At 39.7% G+C, this 27,904-nt stretch overlaps 1 protein-coding gene across 4 annotated transcripts in view; it reads left to right on the forward strand.

Moving 5' to 3' along the window:
- Positions 1 to 27,904, forward strand: part of RPTOR (regulatory associated protein of MTOR complex 1) — a 516,265-nt gene that overhangs the window by 80,352 nt on the left and 408,009 nt on the right. For 3 of the 4 annotated variants that reach the window (XM_077166178.1, XM_077166180.1, XM_077166179.1), the window contains one exon: positions 19,859 to 19,961. The exons of the other annotated variant lie outside the window; for it this stretch is intronic. In XM_077166178.1, the coding sequence (XP_077022293.1) occupies positions 19,859 to 19,961 (103 nt within the window). The remainder of the gene's footprint in view (positions 1 to 19,858; positions 19,962 to 27,904) is intronic. 4 annotated transcript variants of the gene reach the window in all.

Raw genomic sequence — 27,904 nt, forward strand, 5'->3', positions numbered from 1 at the left:
GTTCAGTGGGGCCCTGGTGTATGTTACTGAGAGATGCTTGAGCTTCTCCCTGGCTCGTTAATTTCTTCCAGGCGCCTATGAAGCAGCGGAAGATCTGCCCATAGACTTCTATAGGGAACCCTGTTTGATTTTGGGAGTGGGGCCCTTTCCCTAGGAGCATGTCCGCATTCCAGGCGCCACGTCTAACCGCGGCGTTTTTCGCGGCTTGCTCTTCAGCTAGCTCTTCAAACCAGGCCTTCCAGTCTATATACCGACCCGGTGGCAAACAAGCACGGGCTAGCTGGTATATATCTGCGGGCGTGTGGTTTAGGGTGGCAAGATTTTCAACTAAATTTAACGTAAAAGGAGCATTGGGGCCATATTGATGGACGGCTTGCCTCAATTCCCTCAGAACTTTATAATCATAGGATTCATGCTGATTACCACCTTGGGGATTGATAATAACCGGATACATTTCTGAGTCTGGTTCTGATTTAAGCGGCTGGTATCCGCCTAGAACTCCGAAAGGTTTAAAGGTAAATGAAGGGGTCCATTTCCAGAAATGCCTTTTACCACTGCTTAATGAGATGGAGTCCCGAGGGCCTGCGTACGCAGGTGGGGGATACAGCTGTGGCTGCCCCTCCCCTACCCAGCTTCCAGGGAACTCTGGGCTGTGCAAGGGCGGGCCAGTGCAGCCTGATTCGGCCACCAGGGGGAGCCCTCGGTGAGGTTTTTTGGCGGGATCGCCGTGACCACTCGCCGAAAACCGCCGCGTACTCATTGGCGGGGCAGAGGGCTGCGTGGGTGAGGCAGGGGGCTTCTCCCAATCGATCAGCGGAGGTTCGTCTACACCCTCACTCTGATCATCATCCGACTCAGAGTCAGAGGTGTCTGAACTATCGCTGGACTCTGGCCGTTTACGGATTGGCGGCTCCCCTTTACAGGAGCCATCCGCAGACAAAACTGATTGAGTTTCCCGAAGCGCGCCCCGTGCCTGCTGCAGGACGAGGGACGGGCCGAGGCCCGTGGCAGCCTCTGCCTCAAGACAAGCGCGAACAGTTTCCCAAACGGGAACTAGGATTGGGTCCAGACATAGGCCCGTCCGGCGCGCTCGGTCTATGTCGTGGCCAAGCTTTATCCAGGAGGGCAAACTAAGGCTCCCGGTCTGGGCGAACCAGGGGGCAAAAACTGTAACATCATCAAGGAACCTTAGGAGAGAACTTTTCTTAACTGAGAGGCCCCGCTGTTTCAAGAGGGTCATTAGCGGAGCTAACAGGGGTGAGCTTTCGGACTGCCCCATGATTGCAGTCGGCGCTGTCTCTTAACCACTCGGGGAGCTCTCCCGAGTCACCGGGGCTGCCTGAAAACCCGCGGCCCTTAGTTTCCACGTAAAGAAAAAGTACTTACCTCTCCGCGATGATCAGGCGCGGAAAGACAACCACGGACTCCGGAGGCACGTCCTCATCAGCTCGCGGATGCAAAGGGAGGTGCCCCGTACGGGCCACCACTTGTCCGTGTCTCCTCGCTCAACGTCGGGCCCCCGGCCGGCGGAGGGTACGACAAGAAAAGGGGGAGAGAGAAAGAGACGCAGACAAACCGGTCCTGGCGGTAGAAAACGAGTCCAGAATACGCAGCAGTTGTAAGCACAAATCTTTACTGGGTCTAAGCTTGCATTATCTATAACTTTCCCCGACCGGGTGAATACATCCCGCGGGGGAGCGACCTCTGTGCGGCCGTCAGGCACGGCTCCTTGTGGGTCGTCCCCCCCGCCTCGTCCGGGTAATACCTTATATACATAATTCAAGCCCAATAGGTTGTTGCCGCGTCTAAGAGGGTGATTGGTAGATCGGGTTGGTGGGCGTGTGTGTCATACGCGGAAGCAGGATGTGGGCGCCATCTTGGCTCACTCGATGGGCGGGGGGAGCTCTAGAGCAGGCTGCAGCGCGTCCACTAGGCCTGACCCGGGTGGCGGCTCTCCACACCTTACCCCACCCTCTCATTGATCACTATAGTGTTTCCATCTGCCCAACTTATTTTACCTTTTGTTTCCCTATTATTTATTTTTTTAGTCCATATTTTTTACTCGTCTGTCTAAACGCTGGATATAAGGAGCATCAGACACAAGATTTTCACAATCACGCAATTGCATCGTAAACCTTATATCTTTATACAATCGTCTTCAATAATCTGTACTAATGGAACACAGCTCAGCAGTTTCAGGTACTTCCCTCTAGCCACTCTAATACACCATAAGCTAAAAAGGGATATCTATATGATGCATAAGAATAACATCCAGGATAATCTCTTGACTCTGTTTGAAATCTCTCAGCCACTGACATGTTATTTTGTTTCATTTCTCTTTTCCCTCTTTTGGTCAAGAAGGCTTTCTCAGTCTGAGTCCTGGCTCATCCCGGGCTTTCTGTCCCACGTCCTCAGGGAGATTTACACTCCAGGGAATCCTGTCCCCACGTAGGAGGGAGGGCAGTGAGTTCACCTGCTGAGTTGGCTTAGAGAGAGAGGCCACATCTGAGCTACAAAAGGGAGTCTCTGGGGGTGACTCTTAGGCCTAATTTTAAGTAGACTTAGCCTAGCCTTTGCAGGAATGTTTCATAGGGATGAACCCAAGATCGAGGGCTCAGCCTATTCATTTGATTGTTCCCACTGCTTGTGAGAATATCGGAAATTCTCCAGATGGGGAAGTTGAATACTTCCTCCTTTCTCCCCATTCCCCCAAGGGAACTGTGCAAATATTTCTTATTCCCTGTCCACATCACTCTGGGATTTGTTGGGGACATCACACCAACCTGGACAAACCAACAAAATCTCTCGCCCTATTCAAGATTCCATGTACTTATGGCATTCAACTAAACTGACCATTAGTTAAATTAGGAAATGCACTACCTAAAATGTAAATTTCTATCAAATAAACTTCTCTCCCTTTAGTCTCACACAGAAATTGAAGTTTTAAAATATGGAAGATATCATCCTTTACCTAGTCTTCTGATATATCTCAATCCTATCCAGCATATTTTGTTTGATTAGCACAGTTCTTAGGAGTGAACAGAAACCCAGTTGTACAGGCTTGCTGTCACTGCATTGCCTTTCATAATACTCACCCTGGCTCAGGAGAAATTATCAGTATTTTCCACTAGCTGAAATAAAAGCATTTGTGACATTTGTTTTTTCATTCTCTTTTCTTTGCATATGTGCATTTCCAGATTTGGCATAAAAATTATGGAGATGGCTTTTTATACCCTACTGTTTTCACTCAAGTTATGTATTTCAGCATGCTGTTTAATATTCTTTGAAAACATGCTTTTTAACAGCCTTATTGAGATATAATTTATATACCATAAAATTCACCTATTTAAAGTTTATGATTTAGTGATACTTAGTATATTTGCAGAGTTGTGCAACCTGAAAATCTGTTTTTAGTGGCTGTATAATATTCTATCATATAACATGTAATTTGACCATGTCTTTAAAGTTGGATCTTTAGGCTGCAATAGGATGAGTTTTACCATGTCTTAACTATTTAGAGTTAATTTGCAAGTATATACCTTCATATTATTCCCCTGTGACAAATGAACATTTTTATTTTCACTTTTCAAGTAAGGAGACTAAATATGTTATTAATTGATTTTTTTAAAATTTCTCCCTACAAAGCATTACAAGCAAAAGTCCAAGCAATCATTCTTAGTTGTTCTCAGTGCAATAGTGTGTGAAACTGGACCTCTAACACCCAGTCACAGATGTCCACTTTTGCCAAGAATGTACACTGGGGTGACTGTTAGTTTCATGAAGAAATTATTTGTTTAAAAAAAGAGTTCCTTTAAGAAGGGAATGTCTTTAGTTCTTTAAAACAGTTATGAGCATTATAAAATTTTTTTCTTTCAGAAAAAACATTGTCTTTAAAGTGAGCTATAAATGGCTCCTTTAAAAAAACTTCTTATGCCTTCAGATCTTTTATTTGATTTTTGGAAACCTGAATTTCTCAAGGGTCTGTGATTTTGGAACTAAACTCATACCATGTCTCCTGAGCAGTTCGATGGTATAGGAAGGGAAATAAATATGAGCTGCTGTACACAAGAGTGAGGAAATAGCCATGGATGAGGTTTTCTAAATTTTTTTTATTAATTAAAAAAAAATTAACAACAAACAAAACATTAAGATATCATTCCATTCTACATATACAATCAGTAATTCTTAATATCATCACATAGTTGCATATTCATCATTTCTTAGAACATTTGCATCGCTTTAGAAAAAGAAATAAAAAGACAACAGAAAAAGAAATAAAACGATAACAGAGAAAAAAGATTATACATAACATACCCCTTACCCCTCGCTTTCATTTACCACTAGCATTTCGAACTAAATTTATTTTAACATTTGTTCCCCCTATTATTTATTTTTATTCCATATGTTCTACTCTTCTGTTGATATAATAGATAAAAGAAGCATCAGACAGAAGGTTTTCACATTCACAGAGTCTCATTGTGCAAGCTATATCATTGTTCAATCATCATCAAGAAACATGGCTGCTGGAACACAGCTCTAGATTTTCAGGCAGTTCCCTCCAGCCTCTCCACTACATCTTGAACAACAAGGTGATATCTACTTAATACGTAAGAATAACCTCCAGGATAACCTCTCGACTCTGTTTGGAATCTCTCAGCCATTGACAGTCTCATTTCACTCTTCCCCCTTTGGTTGAGAAGGTTTTCTCAATCCCTTGATGTTAATTCTCAGCTCATTCTAGGGTTTTTCTCAGTCCCTTGATGGTGAGTCTCAGCTCATTCCAGGATCTCTGTCCCATGTTGCCAGGAAGGTCCACACCCCTGGGAGTCATGTCCCACGCAGAGAGGGGGAGGGTGGTGAAACTGCTTGTTGTGTTGACTGGAGAGAGAGGCCACATCTGAGCAACAAAAGAGGCTCTCTTGGGGGTAACTCTTAGGCCTAAATTTTAAGTAGACTTGACCTATCCTTTGTGGGGTTAAGTTTCATATGAACAAACCCCAAGACTGGGGGGTCAGCCTATAGCTTTGGTTGTCCACACTGCTTGTGAGAATATCAAGAATTCAATTTGGGGAAGTTGAATTTCTCCCTGCTCTCACCATTCCCCGAAGGGGGCTTGCAAATACTTTTCCAGTCACTGATCAAATCATTCTGGGATTCATCGGGGCATCACTCTGGACAAACCAACAAAATCTCATGTCCTACCCGAGATTCCAAGTCCTTATGACATTCAATCAAACTATCTACGTAGGTTATATTAGGAAATGCTCTAGTCAGAATCTAAATTTTGTAACAAATAAACATTTTTTGCTTTGGTCTCACACATAAGGTGACATTTTAAAATATTACCATCTATTTTCAGCACCCTGCAATAATGACATTCTTTTGTTCTTCCTCATGCAAAAACATTTTTAAAATTTGTACATTGTACATTTCACTATTATTATACACTCTAGGCATTCCTAGATTATACCATCTCGGTCTTTAACATCTATCTTTCTTTCTGATTTCATTTATGTCCCCAGCCCTCCTCCCTCTATCATTCTCACATGCAGCTTCATTCAGTGTTTTAACATAATTACGTTACAGTTAGGTAGTATTGTGCTGTCCATTTCTGAGTTTTTGTATCCAGTCCTGTTGCACAGTCTGTATCCCTTCAGCTCCATTTACCCAATATCTTACCCTATTTCTATCTCCTGATGGTCTCTGTTACCAACAACATATGCCAAGTTTGTTCACTAATGTCAGTTCATATCAGTGAGACCATACAGTATTTGTCCTTTAGTTTTTGGCTAGTCTCACTCAGCATAATGTTCTCAAGGTCCATCCATGTTGTTACATACTTCATAAATTTATTCTGTCTTAAAGCTGCATAATATTCCATCGTATGTATATACCACAGTTTGTTTAGCCCCTCATCTGTTGATGGACATTTTGGCTGTTTCCATCTTTTTGCAATTGTAAATAATGCTGCTATAAACATTGGTGTGAAGTGTCCGTTTGTGTCTTTGCCCTTAAGTCCTCTGAGTAGATACCTAGCAATGGTATTGCTGGGTCATATGGCAATTCTATATTCATCTTTTTGAGGAACCGCCAAACTGCCTTCCACAGCGGTTGCACCATTTGACATTCCCACCAACAGTGAATAAGTGTGCCTCTTTCTCCACATCCTCTCCAGCACTTGTCATTTTTTGTTTTGTTGATAATGGCCATTCTGGTGGGTGTGAGATGATACCTCATTGTGGTTTTGATTTGCATTTCTCTAATGGCCAGGGACGTTGAGCATCTCTTCATGTGCCTTTTGGCCATTTGTATTTTCTCTTCTGAGAAGTGTCTGTTCAAGTCTTTTTCCCATTTTGTAATTGAATTGGCTCTTTTTGTTGTTGAGTTGAACAATCTCTTTATACATTCTGGATGCTAGACCTTTATCTGATATGTCGTTTCCAAATATTGTCTCCCATTGTGTAGGCTGTCTTTCTACTTTCTTGATGAAGTTCTTTGATGCACAAAAGTGTTTAATTTTTAGGAGCTCCCATTTATTTAATTATTTCTTCAGTGCTCTTGCTTTAGGTGTAAGGTCTATAAAATCGCCTCCAATTATAAGATTTATAAGATATCTCCCTACATTTTCCTCTAACTGTTTTATTGTCTTAGACCTAATGTTTAATCTTTGATCCATTTTGAGTTATCTTTTGTATAGGGTGTGAGATACGGGTCCTCTTTCATTCTTTTGCGTATGGATATCCAGTTCTCTAGGCACCATTTATTGAAGAGACTGTTCTGCCCCAAGTGAGTTGGCTTGACTACCTTATCAAAGATCAAATGTCCATAGATGAGAGGGTCTATATCTGAGCACTCTATTCGATTCCATTGGTCAATATATCTATCTTTATGCCAGTACAATGCTGTTTTGACCACTGCGGCTTCATAATATGCCTTACTGTCAGGCAGCATGAGACCTCCAGCTTCATTTTTTTTCTCAAGATACTTTTAGCAATTCGGGGCACCCTGCCCTTCCAGATAAATTTGCTTATTGGTTTTTCTATTTCTGAAAAGTAAGTTGTTGGGATTTTGATTGGTATTGCATTGAATCTGTAAATCAATTTAGGTAGAATTGACATCTTAACTATATTTAGTCTTCCAATCCATGAACACAGTATGCCCTTCCATCTATTTAGGTCTTCTGTGATTTCTTTTAACAGTTTTTTTAGTTTTCTTTGTATAGGTCTTTTGTCTCTTTAGTTAAATTTATTCCTAAGTATTTTATTCTTTTAGTTGCAATTGTAAATATAATTCATTTCTTGATTTCCCCTTTAGATTGTTCATTACTAGTGTACAGAAACAGTATAGATTTTTGAATGTTAATCTTGTAACCTGCCACTTTGCTGTACTCGTTTATTAGCTCTAGTAGTTTTGCTGTGGATTTTTCAGGGTTTTCAACATATAGTGTCATATCATCTGCAAACAGTGATAGTTTTACTTCTTCCTTTCCAATTTTGATGCCTTTTATTTCTTTTTCTTGTCTTAATTGCTCTGGCTAGAACTTCCAACACAATGTTGAATAACAGTGGTGATAGTGGACATCCTTGTCTTGTTCCTGATCTTAGGGGGAAAGTTTTCAGTTTTTCCCCATTGAGGATGATATTAGCTGTGGGTTTTTCATATATTCCCTTTATCATTTTAAGGAAGTTCCCTTGTATTCCTATCCTTTGAAGTGTTTTCAACAGGAAAGGATGTTGAATCTTGTCAAGTGCCTTCTCTGCATCAATTGAGATGATCATGTGATTTTTCTGCTTTGATTTGTTGATATGGTGTATTACATTAATTGATTTTCTTATGTTGAACCATCCTTGCATACCTGGGATGAATCCTACTTGGTCATGATGTATAATTCTTTTAATGTGTTGTTGGATACGATTTGCTAGAATTTTATTGAGGATTTTTGCATCTATATTCATTAGAGAGATTTGTCTGTAGTTTTCTTTTTTTGTAATATCTTTGCATGGTTTTGGTATGAGGGTGATGTTGGCTTCATAGAATGAATTAGGTAGCTTTCCCTCCACTTCAATTTTTTTGAAGAGTTTGAGCAGGGTTGGTACTAATTCTTTCTGGAATGTTTAATAGAATTCACACGTGAAGCCGTCTGGTCCTGCACTTTTCTTTTTGGGAAGCTTTTGAATGACTGATTCAATTTCTTTACTTGTGATTGGTTTGTTGAGGTCATCTATTTCTTCTTGAGTCAAAGTTGGTTGTTCATGCCTTTCTAGGAAGTTGTCCATTTCATCTACATTGTTGTATTTATTAGCGTAAAGTTGTTCATAGTATCCTGTTATTACCTCCTTTATTTCTGTGAGGTCAGTGGTTATGTCTCCTCTTCCATTTCTGATCTTATTTATTTGCATCCTCTCTCTTCTTCTTTTTGTCAATCTTGCTAAGGGCCCATCAGTCTTATTGATTTTCTCATAGAACCAACTTCTGAGTTTATTGATTTTCTCTGTTGTTTCATGTTTTCAATTTCATTTATTTCTGCTCTAATCTTTGTTATTTCTTTCCTTTTGCTTGCTTTGGGGTTAGTTTGCTGTTCTTTCTCCAGTTCTTCCAAGTGGACAGTTAATTCCCAAATTTTTGCCCCTTCTTCTTTTCTGATATAGGCATTTAGGGCAATAAATTTCCCTCTAAGCACTGCCTTTGCTGCATCTCATAAGTTTTGATATGTTGTGTTTTCATTTTCATTCGCCTCGAGATATTTACCAATTTCTCTTGTAATTTCTTCCTTGACCCACTGGTTCTTTAAGAGTGTGTTGTTGAGCCTCCACGTATTTGTGAATTTTCTGGCACTCCGCCTATTATTGATTTCCAACTTCATTCCTTTATGATCCGAGAAGGTGTTGTGTATGATTTCAATCTTTTTAAATTTGTTGAGACTTGCTTTGTGACCCAGCATGTGGTCTATCTTTGAGAATGATCCTTGAGCACTTGAGAAAAAGGTGTATCCTGCTGTTGTGGGCTGTAATGTCCTATAAATGTCTGTTAAGTCTAGCTCGTTTATTGTAATATTTAAATTCTATGTTTCTTTACTGATCCTTGTCTGGATGTTCTGTCCATTGATGAGAGTGGGGAATTGAAGTCTCCAACTATTATGGTAGTTGTATCTATTTCCCTTTTCAGTAATTGCAGTGTATTCCTCACATATTTTGGGGCATTCTGGTTCAGTGCATAAATATTTATGATTGTTATGTCTTCTTGTTGAATTGTTCCTTTTATTAGTACCTAGTATCCTTCTTTGTCTCTTTTAACTGTTTTACATTTGAAGTCTAATTTGTTGGATATTAGTATAGCTCCTCCTGCTCTTTTCTGGTTGTTATTTGCATGAAATACTTTTTCCCAACCTTTCACTTTCAAGCTATGTTTATCTTTGGGTCTAAGATGTGTTTCCTGTAGACAGCATATAGAAGAATCCTGTTTTTTAATCCATTCTACCAGTCTATGTCTTTTGATTGGGGAGTTCAGTCCATTAACATTTAGTGTTATTACTGTTTGGGTAGTACTTTCCTCTACAATTTTGCCTTTTGTATTTTATATATCATATCTAATTTTCCTTCCTTCTACACTCTTCTCCATACCTCTCTCTTCTATCTTTTCGTATCTGTCTCTAGTGTTCCCTTTAGTATTTCTTACAGATCTGGTCTCTTGGTCACAAATTCTCTCAGTGACTTTTTGTCTGAAAATGTTTTAATTTCTCCCTCATTTTTGAAGGACAATTTTGCTGGATATAGAATTCTTAGTTCGCAGTTTTTCTCTTTTAGTAATTTAAATATATCATTCCACTGTCTTCTCGCCTCCATGGTTTCTGCTGAGAAATCTACACATAGTCTTATTGGGTTTCCCTTGTATGTGATGGATTGTTTTTTTCTTGCTGCTTTCAAGATCCTCTCTTTCTCTTTGACCTCTGACATTCTAACTAGTAAGTATCCTGGAGAATGTCTATTTGGATCTATTCTCTTTAGCGTGCACTGTACTTCTTGGATCTGTAATTTTTGGTCTTTCATAAGAGTTGGGAAATTTTCAGTGATAATTTCTTCCATTAGTTTTTCTCCTCCTTTTCCCTTCTCTTCTCCTTCTGGGACACCCACAACACATATATTTGTGCGCTTCATATTATCATTCAATTCCCTGAGTCCCTGCTCATATTTTTCCATTTTTTTCCCCTATAGTTTCTGTTTCTTGTCAGATTCAGATGTTCCATCCTCCAGTTCACTAATCCTAACCTGTCTCTTCAGATCTTCCCTTGTAAGTTTCCATTGTTTTTTTTATCTCTTCTACTGTACCTTTCATTCCCATAAGTTCTGTGATTTGTTTTTTCAGACTTCCCATTTCTTCTTTTTGTTCATTCCTTGCCTTCTTCATATCCTCCCTCAATTCATTGATTTGGTTTTTGATGAGGTTTTGCTTGTCTGTTCGTATATTCTGAATTAATTGTTTCAGCTCCTGTATCTCATTTAAACTATTGTTTTTTTCCTTTGACTGGGCCATATCTTCAGTTTTCCTGGTGTGATTTGTTATTTTTTGCTGGCATCTAGACATTTAATTAACTTAATTAGTTTATTCTGGAGATTGCTTTCACTTCTCTTACCTAGGGTTTTCTTGCTAGATGATTTGTTGTCTACCTGTTCTTTGACCTTCAGTTCAGCTTTTTCTGGGCCTCTAGCTTAGGTTATGTTTAACAGAGGATAATTTTTTCAGTTCCTGTTTTCTTGTTTCTTGCCCTACTTGTACAGTGCCTTTTCCCTCCCCACCCTTAGGAGGGTCTACGTAGGTATTACAGACTCCAGCCGGGTTTTCCCTGACTAAACTGGCCTCCTATCAGGGGGAAGGAGTCACCTGCATCAGTTTTCCCTGAGGTTGAGACCCAGCAGATTGAAAGACTTTCCTGTGAAGTCTCTGGGCTCTGTTTTTCTTATCCTGGCCAGTATGTGGCACTTGTCTGTCTGCGGGTCCCACCAGCAAAAGATGTTGTGGCTCCTTTAACTTTGGAAGACTCTCCCTGCTGGGGGCGTGGTGGAGACAGAGGAGAGGTTGTAGGCTGGTTTTAATGGCTTCAAATTGCCAAGCCCTGGGGTCTGAATTCCTTGAGAGAGGGATTCCACCTGAGTTGTGTTTCACCCCTCCCCTGGGGAAGGCTCAGGCGGGAGACAGCCCTGAAAGCAGTCCATTTCTGCCTATGCCTGGGGCAGTTGCAGCCCAAGAAGTACTGCCGCTGAATCCAGAGGCAGTCAAGCCTCCATAGAAACAGCCACAAAAGCCTCCATTTCGTCCCCTTTCCTCTTTTTCGGTTAGCCCAATAGGCGACCTCCGCCTTGACCAGTTTCTCCTGAGTTGGGGCCAATTTTTAGTAGTCAGAATTTGTTTATTAATGCCACAATTGGTGTTTGGTTGGACTCAGTCTCTGCTACTGTTAGAGTCTCTTTCATTTCCCTCTGGGAAGCCATCTGTGGGGGAGGGGCACCGGGTGCTGCAGCTTGGGGAACTCATGGTTCTGGGGAGACTCGCAGCCGGTCCAGCTGGTCCAGACTGGGGTATGCTGTGTGTCTGGTCACTGTCGTGGCTCTGGGAGCTGTTCTGTACTGTTTCTGGTTATTCAGTAGTTTTTCTGGAGGACGAACCAAAACGCGCACATTGCTAAGCTGCCATCTTGGCGGTTTTCTAATTTTTGATGTCTGTTCATTAGGTTGTTTTATAGAGGTAGAGGTAGATTTTTAAAGTATTGACATATAGAGAATTTGACCTGAAAGGGAGTACTTAAACCTAAATTAGGCTTCTGACTCCCGGTGACAAATTCAGCTCGTAAAGTCAAGAATCTTTCCCCTCATCTACAGTTCCACTGAAATGAACAAAGTAGTATAAAAATAGGGAATCTCCCAAGTTAGTTCAGTTGCTGCTGCTGGTTTGTTTGTGTTACAGGTGTGTGGTTGAAAAAATTTGATTGGATGTACTTCTGCTTGGCTTATTACTCACTCTTTTTTAGCAGCCTTTAGATGGGAGTTGGGAGCAAACTGAATTTTCTTTCTCTTACACCAAACGGACTCCAGCCCCCTACCCCCCTTTCTCCATAGTGTATCCACTCTCTTTGCTATATATTCTAGTTTCTGACTTTCTTTATAAATTATGCATCTCTGGAGCTTTGGTGCTGCTCGAAGTTCTTGCTCACTGCTCTGAATCTTAATGAGCACAGTTGGGATGCTGGGACTTGGGTGGCTTTGCTTCCGACCACCGAGGGAATACTGAATGCTTTGACCTCGGCAGCAAACCCCAGGCTTGCCTTCTTTTATTTTCTGTAGTACTCAGCTGCTTAGGTTGGGAGGAATGAAGGGTGAGTCACATTCTCAATATGGGGAGCAGCAGGCAGTGTTTGACCAGTTTAATGTATGCAGATTCTTCATCTTGCATACAGCACGCCAGCCTTGTTAATTTAGGTTCAAGTTTGGTTGTGCCACTTGATTACCTGTATCTTTTCAAAAAATGTTTTTTTTTTTTTTTTTTTTTTCAAATCAGTTAAGTAGAACAAAATATGTAAAGGAGTCACTGGTAATTTGGCTTGAATTCTTTTGGATGGTTTTGATCAGTGAAGTGACATGTACTTGTCCGTACAGAGTTGGTGTGCAGTGGTTTTTAAATGAGGTGGCAAGCCGTGCCTGTGAGCCGGTATCTGCAACTTAGAAACCTTGAAACCCTGAGAACTGGAAATGTTTTCACAGCTCATTTGGTGGCAAAAAACTTGACCTGAACTGATGTGAGGCTGTTTATAGTCTGTATTTATTTCAGGTATAGTGAGTATTCATACATTTTACTGTGGAAATAGGAAATGTTTTAAACTGCTAGATGTTTCTCCAGACACTGCTGAGTATGTTATATGAGATATGATATACACTATATTACCCTTTCAGAAACCTGAAGAATTCTGAATCTCAAAAAGCACCTGGCACCAAAGGATTATAAGGAGAATTCCCCAGGTCTGCCACTGCCCAGCTCCTCCCATACCTCTCCCACCTCATATTGAATTTGGGGGAGAATCATAGGGCAATGTACCGCTGGACTCTAAGGGGTGCTCTCAGTCTGGTTTTAGAGCACTTTAGAACTTGGAAACTCCGTAGCCCCTAAGAGTTCACCTGCACCCGACCCTCACTTCAGGGAGAAGGAATGCAATCAGGGGAGAGTGAAAGGGAGGAACGTGTTCAAGGTTGTGTGTATTTTTAGGGATCCCTTAATGTTTTATAGTTTCTCAAAATGAGACTCTTTTCAAATTCAAAATTAACCTTAGAAGATGTAGCTGTATCATCTTAAATGATGTTACATTGGAGAAGAAATGTTTTAAAGTCCAAAATGGTTCTTTTGTATTTGTTGTACAATTTTGGGCATATTAAATTTGATAGCCCTGACATTAAAAAAAAATTCTATAACTGTGTTATCAGGAAACATGTTAACTAGTAATTTTGGTTTGAGGTTGCCCCAGAAATGAAAATCAAGACTCTAAAATAAAAATGTATTTTATGAAATAGCTGCCAGTTTAAAACTCAGCACATTTAAAATTAGACTAACACCATTAAAATTGCAGAAGGAAAGACGTGTTTGATTTCCTTGAGGCTACTTACTGGTCATGGCTTTTGGCCCAGCGGTGGAATTAAATTGGGGGCTAGATGTTAGGCCAGTTCTGTTTTTCTAGTTCATGTGTCAGCGGTCAGTGCATTCTTGCTATTTCCTTCTCTTCTTTGAAAGTACAATGAAGGATGTAGGTTTAGGGGTGTGTTGTATAAGCAAGGATGAGTCAAATTCATTTCTTTCGTATCTGCTTTTGTATAGTGTACCTGATTTTACACTTTACCCCTGAGGTCTTTGCTCTCCTGTTGCTCACCGTCAGAGCGGTCAAGCAGAAATTGTCTCTCTAAGTAGCATTTGTTGAGCAGTGAGCCAAACAGTCACAGGCACTGACTGGTACCCACGGTGCATTTCCATCAGTATTGTTGTCCAAGGGACTAAGAGGGCTTCAGAGATAATAATTCTTATCATTAAATCAGAAATTTATTTTACTGGGAATTGTTATTTTAAATTTATAACTGCAGTGGTAGAAGTGGAGAGAATGTGAGTAATTTGCTACTGACAGCCAAAGTAAAAGAAATAGGTGTACAACCAGCGATGTCTGCAATGCTGCATAGACACCCTGCGTCATCATCCACCCCCCCTGCCCCAATGCCTTCAAAAAAAGAGAGTAAGAGACAAAAGGCAGATATACCAGCAGCAGAGTTCTGATGAATCCTCACAGACATGGGTTCTGATCCTTACTCTTGGCGCCCTTGTAGATGGTGGGTGCCATCACCTACATCATGGCCTCTTATCAAGAAACAAAATAGACCATGAGTTCAAACCGTCTGTCGTGATGCCTGTTAGGGAGCAAGCACTTACAAATCGGAGGCTGTTGTGACTAGACCTAAAACCCAGCTGTGCACCTCCAAAGGGTGGATAAGGGTACCCTGTGGTGAGTGAGAACTGTTCACTATCCCAGAAAAATGGATTTCTTCCCTTTCCCATGAGGTACATACAGGGATTCTCAATGGAGAGAAAGCATTATTGATCTAGCTGTCCTAAATGTAAATTATTTAAACCAATGTGGTATTAGTATGAGCACTGATTGGTAGAGTAATGGGATAATTTTGATTACCCAGAAATAGGATTTGGTCTCTGTGAGAACTGATATTTGCTAAAGGAGTCATTACAAATCTGTGAGATTGGACGAGATTATTTAACAGGTGGAATTGCCACAATTGGCTAGCTTTTGGGAAAAGAATTAGTCCTCATGTTTTATCATATACCAAAATAACATCCTGATGGAGTCAAGCATTAAATATAAAACGAAAAATAAAGCCACTAGAACAAAACACATGCATTTATTAACTCAGAGCAGAGTCATCGAACTCCTGGTCATTGCTCAGATGGCTCATGTAGTGCTTGGCAGAGTCTGCAGTCCACTCTGCGACCTGGACAGGCTGCGCTTTGCCGTGGGAAAGTATGGACGCTGGAATGGTGTTTGGCAGATGGCTATGACCCTGTATTGGGAACTTGGGCAGTGGTGAAAGAAGACCTCCCTGCAAAATTGATATTTAAACTGAGACCTGAAGAATGAGTCTGAGTTAGCCAGATGAATGTCGAGGAAGGAGGGTCCCAGCAGAGGGAAGCCCTGGAGTTTGGAGAGGTCATATTGAATTTGACAAACTGGAAGATACAAAGTGGTCGGTGTGAGACAGAAGAGAGGACAAAGTGAAGCTGGGGAGTTTTCAGAATTGGATCTTACAAGTCTTTAGTAGCAGGGTAAGCAGGTTGGATTTGAATCTTGAAGGTTTGGAGAATGATTTAAAATGGGGGAGTTTAAGAAATGCTGCTCTGGCTGCAGTGTGGAGACTGAGTGAGAGGGGCAGCAGTGGGTGCCAGGAACTGCTTGGAACCCAGGCCTAAGGTGCTGATGATTTGGATTAGGGAGACATCGAAGTGGACTGATTCCAGCGATATGCAGGAGGTGGAATAAAAAAGATGTAGTGATGAGTGGAATGTGGGGTACTAGTGATTAGCAGTGGGGTGAAGGAGGGGTGCAGGTTGAGAGTGAGAACTCTTTGTTCAGATCATGTCCTCTGAATGGGCACCCCAGTTATAATGATAACTCCCTTCACTGCAGGGATTTTTGTTTCTTTGACTTACTGATACATCTCCGCCTAAACATAGTAATTGCCACATAGGGGGTGCGCAATAAAGATCTGTTGGACAATGCATGAAGAGTGAGGTCCAGATTTCTACCTTGAGCAGCTGGGTTGATAGGACTGACATTTCTTGTTCTTGGGGATCCTGGAGAAGGACCAGGTTTGGAGAGTTTGTGTGAGGAAGGGCCAGAGACTTTGGTGTAAATCAGATGTTGTGGATATAAGTACTCCTATTTGAACTTTTAAATTAAGCTGATTTGAAAATGATTTGCCAGAGGTATAAGGCCATAACATAAAAGAAAATTTTAAATTTGTATGCATGTTTATGTGTATGTGTATTTATAAACAAGACAGACAACCAGCCAGGGGAAAGTTTGCCTCAAAAACTGTGGATGCGGTCTTTTTTTTTTTTTCTTTAATTTATTAACAATAACATATTTGCAAACAAAGCAATAAATTTCAAAGCACACTGCAACAGTTAATTGTAGAACAGATTTCAGAGTTTGGTATAGGTTACAGTTTCACAATTTTAGGTTTTTACTACTAGCTGCTCCAAGACACTGAAGAAATATCAATATACTAATTCAGTAATCATACTCATTTATTAAACCCTACCTGCTCTGTATAACTCCACCATCTCCTTTGATCTTTCTCTCAATCTTTAAGGGTATTTGGGTTATGCCCAATCTAACTTTTTCATGTTGGAAGGGGCTATCAATAATATGGGATGAGGGATGGAACTAGTTGATGTTCTGGAAAGGCTGGTCCCTCTGCATTTCAGGAATTATATGGCTTAGGAACCCATCTGGAAGTTGTAGGTTTCTGGAAAGTTACCCTAGTGCAAGGAACCTTCATAGAATCTTATATAACACCCTAGTATCCTTTAGGATTGACAGGAATGATTTGATTGGGGTTTAGCAAGTTATGATAGGTAGCAATATCTAACTGAAGTTTGCTAAGAGTGACCTCCAGAGTAGCCTCTTGACTCTCTTTGAACTCTCTCAGCCACTGATACCTTATTTGTTACACTTCTTTCCTCCCTTTTGGTCAGTTTGGCATTGTTGATCTCAAGGGGCCAGGGCTAGGCTCATCCCTGGGAGTCATCTCTCCTGCCACCAAGGAGACTTTCACTCCTGGATGGCGTGTCCTGTGTTGGGGAGGAGGGCAATAGTTTCACTTGTAGAATTGGGCTGAGAGAGAGAGGCCACATCTGAGCAACAGAAGAGGTCCTCTGCACATGTCTCTTAGGCGTAACTATAGATAGGCTAGGCTTCTCCACCATATACATAGGCTTCACAAGAACAAGCCTCAAGATCAAGAGCTTGGCCTCTTGACTTGGGAGTCCCTAAAGGTTGAGAAAGTATCAGGGGTTTCCCCAGTTCTCACTGGGGAAACTATTAAACTTTCTCAGTTTAATAGTTCCATATTTTTTCTCCCATCCCTCAAGGGACTTTGCCAATACTTTTTAATTATCTACTCCACATACTTTTGGATGTTTCCAGGCATTACATTGAGCTATACAGAATTGCAAGCCCTTATTCCCATTCTGGGCTCCATGTGTTTGGATTGTTTAAATGATCTATCCTGACAGATTGAGTTAGAGTGTGTGCTATAGAAAATTTAGGTTCTAGACAAAATAAACCTTTCTTCCTTTGGTCTCAAAGACTAGATGAGGTTCTAAAATACAGACAATGTCTTTCTTATCCCTGTATTTTGAATTACCTTATTCCCGACCTGGTTGGTGTCATTCCTATCTCTAATTGAAGCCTACTCTCTTTTTTCAATTTCTTTAACAGTTGTTGTATGTGACAATGCTGACCTTCAGAACTGCAGAACTCTTACTCTAAGTCTTAGGTGTCACCCAGGTGCCAGAAGTTCCAGGGATGTACCAGGTTATACATATACAGTGTAACCTCTCAAAATCTAGAAATAACAATTGCAGCTCTGGACTAACTGTGACTGCTTTAAGAGCTTACAATCTAGGCCCCAATTTTCTTATAAGTGTTTTCTAAATGAGAACAAACAGTATTCGCTCTTTTGTTTCTGACCCATTTTGCCCTACAAAATGTTCCACAGGTTCATTCACAATGTAGCATATCTCACAACTTTGTTCCTTTCTGTAGCAGCGCAATATTCGATCATATGTACACACCACAGTTTGCCATTCTACTTCAGTCTGTGTATCTTTCAGCCACCTCGATCCATTGGGTATCATTTATAATGTCCAAAGTGAACTGTCCATCAACACTCTCAATTGTAGACAATTTTCATTGCTCCCAAGAGAAAAATAACCAATAGACACATCCTCACCAAATAGAAAATTTGACCTCCCCTTAACTCTTGTCCCTAACCCCTGTGATTTATGCCTGGTTTTGCTTTGATGTCTTCCTGTTAGACATAACGCATAGCATGCAATAGCAATTTTCTCCCTATACTCCTATATTATACGCTCTTTGTACAACATTCATAGCTTTGAAAGTAGTTCATGCAAGAACTTATTTATATTTGAAGTTAACCCCTTTCAATTATGTTCACCTTCAATATGGCAATATTAGTCTTAGACCCACTAATGAGCTGCCTTCACTTCTATCCATTTCCTTACATTCAAGTTCAACCTCATTAGCTAACTGTTCATCCATCTCTAGCTTCTATGTATCTCTAGGTCCCCTGTATTCTGTATGTAGTCTATATTATAAGCCTCTGAGTTTACCTTTACAGTGGTCATAAAAGCGAAATCATACAGTACCTATCCTTTTGTGTCTGGCTTATTTCACTCAGCATTATGTCCTCAAGGCTGGTCTGTCTTGTCATGTGTTTCAGGATATCATTTCGTCTTACTGCTGCATAATATTCCATTGTATGCATATACCACATTTTGTTAATCCGCTTGTCTGTTGATGGGCACCTGGATTGTTTCCATCATTTGATAATTGTGAATAATACTGCTGTGAACATCAGTGCGCAAATGTCTGTTTGTGTTGCTGCTTTCAGCTCTTCTGGGTATATTCCAAGTAGTGGTATTGCCAGGTCATTGGGCAACTTGATATTTAGTTTTATAAGGAACCACCAGACTGTCTCCCATAGTGGCTGTACCATTATACATTCCCACTAGCAGTGCATAAGTGTCCCAGTTTCTCCACATCTTCTCCAACATTTCTAATTTCCTTTTGCTTTAATAGCAGCTATCCGTATAGGTGTGAGGTGGTATCTCACTGTAGTCTTGATCTGCATTTCCCTTGTAGCTAATGAAAATGAGCATCTCTTCATTTGAGCCATCTGTATTTGCTCTTTGGAAAAATGCCTATTCATATCTTTAGCCCATTTTATAATTGGGTTGTTTGTTCTTTTGTTGTAGAGTTGTATGATTTCTTTATGGATATAGGATATCAAACCTTTATATGATACATGATTTCCAAATATTTTCCCCCATTGAGTTGGCTGCCTCTTCACTTTTTTTTTGACAAAGACTTTTGAGACATAAATGCATTTGATTTTGAGGAGTTGTGGATGTGATCTTTAATGTATAAAGAACACATGGGAATTAATTAGAAAAATCACTAATGCCAGTAAATAAATGACAGTAGATATGAAAGACAATTCACAAAAGATGAAAGATACATATTGTGAATAAGTATTTGGAAAAACATTCAGCCTTACTAAAGTAAAGAAGGCAAGCTAAATCAATAGTTTTTCTCTCATCAAATTCTTAACAATTTAAAGTAATGAAAATGGTAATAAACGGCTAGGAATATAAATGTGTCCCTTTTTTTTGCAAAGAAATTGGACAGAATGTATCAAGTGCCTTAAAATGTTTATGTCTTTTATCACGTAATCCTGTTTCTGGAAGTTTAGTGTAAGGAAGCCTGAGAAAACCTCACCTGCTAAGCGCCCCCCCCCCCCCATCTCCTAGCTTACCCTGAAACCCTGTCTTCAAAGAAGAAACTATTCTTGAAATAACCTTGGGGTAGCACAAGTGAAGGTCAGTGAAAGGATGGCTGGAGAGGAGGAGAAGGAGTGGTGTGGAGGGTGCTGATGTAATCCGGGCTTGTCTTGAAAACTGAAAAAATGCATCATTGAATTTCCAGGTTGAAGTGTTTGTTTTTCTGTTATGCTTCCAGATGAAGACTGTTAGTGTTGCCTTAGTTTTGTGCCTAAATGTCGGTGTGGATCCTCCAGATGTGGTGAAGACGACTCCCTGTGCTCGCTTGGAGTGCTGGATAGGTGAGTGTGGGATCCTCCCTAGGGACCTGGGCAGGGCTCGCTGAATGTGTGTGTGCGTGTGTGTGTGTAGGGGGTGGGGGGCAGGCTTAACCCTCTTAATGTGCCGCCCAGTAGAGGCCTGCCACTTGTGTAAACCTAAGAATTTTATTTATTTATTTTTCAGTTATGTAATCTGTCAGGTATTTTAGCTGCATCCATCTATGATTTGTAGTGGGAAAGTGTTTCAAGGAAAATTAATAAAATCGTAATTGTTGGATTGTCTTTTTCATCTTTAAATTTGTCCTGTGACTGGCACATATTAATAAACATATACACTTAAAAAAGTAGAATGACTAATACCTGCATTCAGTATATATACGGAGAAGGTAAACCGAACCTTTCCCAGCAAAGCCCCACAGAATGTGTAATAGATCTTGAAGATGACAGGTAATATTTGTTCCATGATTGCAAGGAGCCAGGTACTGTTCTGAGCACTTTATCACCTCCTGTAATTCTGTGAACCACCCCCAAATCCCCCGCTGCCGCGTGTGGTAGGATTTATTAGTACTCCTCATTTCAGAGATGAGGAAAATGAGATAGAGACCAGTGTTCTGTCCAGGGTTGTCCTGTAAGTAAGTGGCAGAGCTGAGATTTGAACCTAAGCATCCCAAAGCCCATTATACAAGATTTACGTTTGTTTCTTTTAGCTTTAGTTTTATCAAGGTATAATCTACATATGGTCAAATTCACTCTTTTAGGTATACATGTCTATGAATCTTGACAAACTTACGAAATCATGGGGCACATATCACAATCAAGATATAGAGTTCCTGTTGCACCAATAAAGTTCCCTTGGGCCTCTTTGTAATCAATCCCCACCTTTTCCCAGCCCCTGGCACCCACTAGTCTGATTTCTGTACCTGTAAGTTTTTCTTTTACCTTTTCTTTTTCTTTTTATATGAAAGTCATGTAAGTGGACTTGTATGGCCTTTTGAGTTTTGCTTCTCTCACTGAGCACAATGCATTTGAGATTCATTCATGTCACATGTGTTGGTGTTTTGCTTTCTTTTATTCCATTGTGTGGAATGTACCACGATTTGTTTATCCACTTGATGGAGGTTTGGGCTGTGTGTAGTTTTTGGTGATTGTGAATAAAGCTGTTGTGAGCATTCAGTCTTTATGTGGACATATTTTCTTTTGGGTAAATATTTAGGAGTGGAATTGTCGAGCCATATAAGTGTATATTTAATTCTTTAAGAAGCTGCCAGACTGTTTTCCGCTGCGATTGTACCGTTTGGCATTCCCACTGGCAGTGTCTAAGAATTCCCTTTGTTGCATGTCCTCCCTAGCTCTCGGTAGTACCAGTGTTTAAAAATTTAGCCGTTCTCATGGTGGTTTTAACTTGCAGTTCTCTGATCACTGACCACCAACATCTTTTCACGTGTGTATTTGCCATCTACATCTCTTTTTGTGCTGAATATCTGTTCAAATTTTAGCCACATTTAAAAAAATGTTGGTGGTTTGCTTTCTTACTGAGTTTGTGAGCTTTTTACATATTTGGGAAATAAGTTCCTTTTATAGATATGTGTTTTGCAGATATTTTCTCCCATTTTGTGGTCTGTGCTTTTGATCTTCTGCGGTGTCTTTCGAGGAGTACAAGTTTTTCATTTTGATGAAATCTAATTATCAAGTTTATTTTTTATGGTTTGTGTCTTTTTTTGTGTTTTAGCTAAGAAATCTTTGCCTAAATCAAGGCCACAACTTTTTTTCTCCTGTTTTCTTTTAGAAGACTTGCAGTTTTGGGCATTGCACTTAGGCCTCTGATTAGTTTTGAGTTTATTTTTGTGCATGATGCGGACCATGAGTCTAGGTTCATCCTGGTCACGTGTGGGCGTCCAGTGGCTCTTCCACCATTTGCTGATAAGATTTTTTCATTGAATTACTTTAGCATCTTGGTCAAAACTCACTTGAGCATGTTTGCCTTGGATATACATCTAGAGGCTTTATCCTTCTCCAAGGACTCTTATCCTTTTGCCATTACCACACTGTTTTTTTTTTGAGCACTGTATCTTTATAGTATTTCTTGACACCGGGTAATGTTAGTACTCCAACTTAGTTCTTTTCCAAAATTATTTTGATTTTTCTAGATTTTTGTTTTTTTTCCATAAAAATTTTAGAATTAGCATATGGAGTTCCACAAAAGTAGGTTTCCTTGATTTTGATTGGGATTGTGTTTAATCTGAGGCTCAATTTGAGAGAATTGACATCTTGATATTGTCTTATGTTGGATAGAAATGGTGAAAAAATACACAAACTTTGCTTGTTTCTAACCTTAGGTTATCATTCAGTCCTTCAGTATTAAGTATGATACTAACTGAAGCTTTGTTTTTATTTTTAGATGCCCTTCTAAAGCTGAGGAGGTTCCCTTCTATTCCTGGTTTGCTGAGAGTTTTTGTTGAAAATCGATGTTGCATTTTGTCAGTTGCTTTTACTACATCTATTGAGATAATCACTTGGCTTCTCTTTCTTAGTCTATCAATATGGTGATTTATGTTGATTGATTTTCGGGTGTTGAACCAACCTTAAATTCCTGGAATAAACCTCACATGGCCATAATGTATTATCTTTTTTATATATTGATGAGTTTGACTTGCTAATAGTTTGCTAAGAAGCATTGCATCTCTTGATTATGAGAGATGTTGTTTTCTAGTTTTCTTGTAACATTTTTGTTTGGTTTTAGTACTATCATAATGCTGGCCTCCTTGAATGAGTTGGGAAATATTTCCTCTTCTGTTTTCTGGAAGAGTTCATGTCGAATTGTGTACTATTTCTTCTCTTAATTTAGGTAGAATTTATGGTAAAGTCATCTCAATGCTGATATTTGAGAGTTTCCATTTTGGAAAACTAGGAGTCTAGTTCCTTTACTTGAGGAATATAGAGTATAGGACTATTCATGTTATCTATTTATTTATTCTTGAGTGAGTTTTGGTAATTCTGCTTTCAAGGAATTTGCCCATTTCCTATAAGTTATAAATGTATCTTCACAGCATTGTCATAAAATATTATTACTCTCCTTTTAATGGCCCTAGGATCTATATTGATCTCCCTTCTTTTTGTCCTGATATTGCAATTTGTTCTCTCTCTCTCTCTCCGCTGACCAGAGCATTATCAATTTTATTGATCTTTTCAAAGAACTAGCTTTTAATTTCATTGATTTCTTTCTCTTTTTTTAATGTTTTCTATTTCAATAATTTTTTCTCTTGTTTATTATAATTTCATTCTTTTTATTTGCCTTTGGTTGCCCTTTAACTTATCACAATGTACATTTGAGTGACATTATACCACTTTATATATAATGTGTGAACCATTTATCAGTATACCTCTAAATTCTCTTAGCCATCTTCTGTGCTATATTGTTGTTATGCATTTTATGTATGTTACAACCCCACAAAGCATTATTATTCTTTTTTTTTTTTGCTTTGGTCAGTTATCTTTAAAATAGATTAAAAAATAAAACAAAATGTCCTTTTTATATTTATCTTCATATTTGCCATTTCCAAAACTGTTTATTTCTTTTTATAGGTCTAAGTTTACATGTGGTAAACTTCATCATTCTGCCTAAAGAACTTCTTTGAACATATCTTAATCTTCTGGCCTTGATGCCTCCCAGATTTTGTTTGAAAATTCTTCATTTTCTCTTCATTGTTAAAAGATATTTTCTTTGGGTATAGAATTTTGTGTTGATATTTTTCTTTTAGTACTTTGAAACTTTCACTCCAGTGTCTTATGGTTGGCATAGTTTCTGATAAGAAGTCTTGTTATTCTTATATTTGTTTCTCTGTATGTTTTGTTTCATTTTACTCTGGTAGTCTTCAAATTTTTCTTTTATCTGTGTGCCTCAGGTCCTGCTGAGGGCCTCTCTCCTGCCCACTTCCAAGCTTTGTTTTATATGACACCCAGTTGAGGCACATGTAAAAGGGCTTGCAAGGAAATATGAGCTCCCCTTATTCCAGGGCCCTTAGCTTTTCCAAACTGGTATACTGCCCCACAGTTCGGCTTTAAGAATTTATTCCAACTTCAGCAAGTTCCTTTTCATTGGCCTGCATGGCAGCCCCCTTTTTTGCCTCTCTGTGCTCTTCCAAAGTGGAAGTTGGATGTGAGGATGGTCTCTTGGAGGGCATGTTCCTTCAGAAATAGGGTTACTTGGTTGCCTTGTGATCTCAGCACCAGTTATGCTGCTGGTGATGGTTCAGCTCTCTCATTCAGATTAGGGAACAGCTTAACTAATTTATTATTTATTGCAGCTCTCTAAATCCTAAGTAAAAGCAGAAGTTCTCTTTATCAACTTTAAATTATTCTAATATGGTTTAGGAAAAGCCAAATTATTTTTCCTGTATCATTTACTTGTCTTACTGTATAAAGGTACTTTAAGATCATATGGTCTTTGCCTTACAGGCTCCACTCCTACCCCCATCCCCACCCTACTCGCATCCCTACCCCAGGCCCCTTGTCTTCCGTATCCGGTGACAAAATGGGCCTTTCCTGTGGCTTGCTTTCTTAAACTCTCCCTTAGCCCATTCCTGTCTCCCTGTGACTGTGCTAGTTGAAATTGACTTCTTGTTAGCCGTTGCTGACTTTTGAGCTGCTCCTATCCCTTGTCAAAGCTGAGTTTAATCCACTGTTTTTTCCCTCTGTAATATTCAATGTTAGGTGTTTTAGAACAAGCTTCCTGACTTGATCCATGTGTTTGTTCCTAGGAGGTGTGAAACCTCTGGGAAATGCAGGTATTTTTGGCTAAGTAAGAAATCATACTTTCCATGGAGAAGATTCTTAGTTTTTATTAGATTCTTAAGGGGTCTGTGCTGGTTTGAAAATACTATGTACCCAAAAAAGCCGTATTTTAATCCTGACTCAATCTTGTGGAGGCAACCATTTCTTTTAATGCTGATTCAACACTGTAGGGTGGAAAACTTTTGATTAGATTATCTCCACAGAGATGTGGCGTGTCCAATTGTGGGTGTGGCCTTTTAATTAGATGGAGATGTGACTCCACCTGTTTCAGGTGGATCTTGATTAGTTTATTCTAGAGTCTTTAAAAGAGGAAACATTTTGGAGAGAGTTAGAAATGACATAGTCTACCGAGAGAGAGCTGATAGAAACTTCAGAGTAGAGCTGACACAGATGCTGATACTTGGAAAACAGAGACACAGATGTTTGGAGATGCTTGAAGCCCAGCCGACATTGCCATGAGATGTTAAGCAAGCCAGAACCTGGAAAGAGCCAAGGGAAGCCAAGAGATGAAAGCCAGCCCCAGAGAAGTTATATAAGGAACCCCAACAGGAATAGATGCTGAAAGCAGTGGAGCCCAGGAGTGAGGAACCTGCAAATGCCAACCACATGACTACCCAGCTGACAGGTGTTCTTGACTCACTGAACTTCCATGAATTAAGGTCTCTTTCCCTGGATGCTTAGTTTGGACATTTTTATAGGCTTAGAACTGTAAACTTGTAATGTATTAAATTCCTCTTTTTAAAAGCTGTTCAAGTCGTGGTTTATCGCATTCTAGAAACTTGCAGCTAATACAGGATCCTTGACTGCCCACTTGTCCCCCCAAAAAGAAGAATCCTTCCTCAGTCAGTTTCTTTGGTCATTGTTGACACGACAGTATCAATGAAAATGAAAAGAATTCCTTATTTGCTTCTTAGTGTGAAAGATCCAGCAAATGAATAGTTTTTATTATTATTATTTTTTTTATGTATACTGACTTTTTTTATTAATTAAAAAAATGAACTAACACAACATTTAGAAATCATTCCATTTTACATATTATTATTTTTATTATTAATTTTTTAGACATAACAACATGCAAACACAAACATTCTTACCATATGATCATTCCATTCTTGGCATATAATCAGAAATTCACAATATCATCACATAGTTGTATATTTGTCACCACAATCACCTCTCAGACATTTGCATCAATCCAGAAAAAGAAATAAAAAGAGAAAAGAAAAAAATTCGTACATACCATACCCCCTCCCCCTCTTCCTCATCGATCACCAGCATTTCAATCTACTAAATTTATTTTAACATTTGTTCCCCCTGTTATTTATTTTTAATCCATGTTTTACTCGTCTGTCAATAAGGTAGATAAAAGGGACATCAGACACAAGGTTTTCATAATCACACAGTCACATTGCGAAAGCTGTATCATTATACAATCATCTTCAAGAAACATGGCTACTGGAACACAGCTCTATATTTTCAGGCAGTTCCCTCCAGCCTCTCCATTACACTTTTACTAAAAAGGTAATATCTATATAAATGCGTAAGAATAACCTCCAGGATAACCTCTCAACTCTGTTTGAAATCTCTCAGCCATTGACTCTTTATTTTGTCTCATTCCGCTCTTCCCTCTTTTGGTCAAGAAGTTTTTTTCAATCCCTGATGCTGAGTCCCAGCTCATTCTAGGATTTCTGTCCCACATTGCCAGGAAGGTCCACACCCCTGGGAATCATGTCCCACGTAGGGAGTGAGAGGACGGTGAGTTTGCTTGTTGTGTTGGCTGAGAGAAAGACGTCACATCTGAGCAACAAAAAAGGTTCTCTGGGGGTGACTCTTAGGCCTACTTTTAAGTAGACTTAGCTGTCCTTTGCAGGGTTAGGTTTCATATGAACAAGTCCCAAGATTGAGAGCTCAGCTGAATAGGTTTTTTTTTGTGTGTTTTAAACTTATTCTTGCAATGTAGGAGTACAATCTACTTTGGGATAATTTCAAGTGTGTTTTGAGGGTACAGGGGCATATACTTTTTCCAAGCTGAAAAAATTTCAATTGGCCTTTATTAAAAGTTATGTAGGGTGGGTTCTTGTGATGGTGATGTTTAAAAGTATGTTACAAGAAGATTCAGCAAATTTCCCCTGATATCCAGTAGCCCACATTTTATTTTGAGAACAATTCTCACAAGTTGCTGATACTGGATTAAGCATTTTTCCCCCTGAATCATTTGAGGGTATGTTGCCACAAATTCTTTAGTGTTTAATTCCTACAAACAAGAAATATCTCTTTCATAACCACAATGCAACCCTCCAACTCAGGAAATTGACACTGAGGCACCGCCACCGAGTTATCCTCAGACTGTGTTCAGGTTTTGCCAATTGTTCCAGTAATGTCCTTTGTCTGAAAAGATCCTGCTCAGTCACTTGGATTCCCTTTAATTTAGTCTCATTCACTTGGGAATATTTCCTCAGTCTTTCCTTAACTTTCAGGACCTGGACACTTCTGAAGATGATGGGTTCATTATTTTGTAAAATGTCCCCGGTGCTTCCTTAGAATTAAATTTAGATCATGCATCTTAGGTAGAAACATCCCCAGAAGGGATCTGCTTTCTGCACACCGTGTCCTGTCAGCAGCGCTTGCTTGCGATCGATCCTGCTACTGTGATGCAGCTCTCTCATCATCTGGTTAAGCTGGTGCCTGCTGACCTCTCTGCTGTGAAATTACTCGTTCCCTGTTGTCATTAGTAAATATTTTGGGAAGAGGTGCTTTGAGACTGTGTACATACTCCTTTCCTCTTTAGACTTCAATTTATTCATTTTGAACTCATGGTTTCCTTTTTTTAATCAGTGGCTTAGAACCCATTATTATCATTGCTTATTTTGATGCTCAAATTGCATCCTACTTCACCATTGGGAAGGCAGTCAAGTTGGCTTCTACATCTTTTTGTCTTGCTTCCGTCATTCTTTGAGTACTTCCTTGCTTTCTGGCATACCACTTTGTGTCAGGCTCATTTTGTTCTTTCACTGCCACATTTCCAGAATCCGCCATTTCTCCAAGGAGCCTTCATTTCTTTTAGTGGAATTATAATATTTAGAAACTGAGACCCAGTGCTTAGTGTTTTGTTGGACAGAGGAAGGGCAGGCATGCGTGCTTATAATATGTGCATGTGTTTCTTCATATACATA

Source organism: Tamandua tetradactyla, chromosome 6 (genome assembly GCF_023851605.1).
Source record: "Tamandua tetradactyla isolate mTamTet1 chromosome 6, mTamTet1.pri, whole genome shotgun sequence".
Classification (NCBI taxonomy): domain Eukaryota; kingdom Metazoa; phylum Chordata; class Mammalia; order Pilosa; family Myrmecophagidae; genus Tamandua; species Tamandua tetradactyla.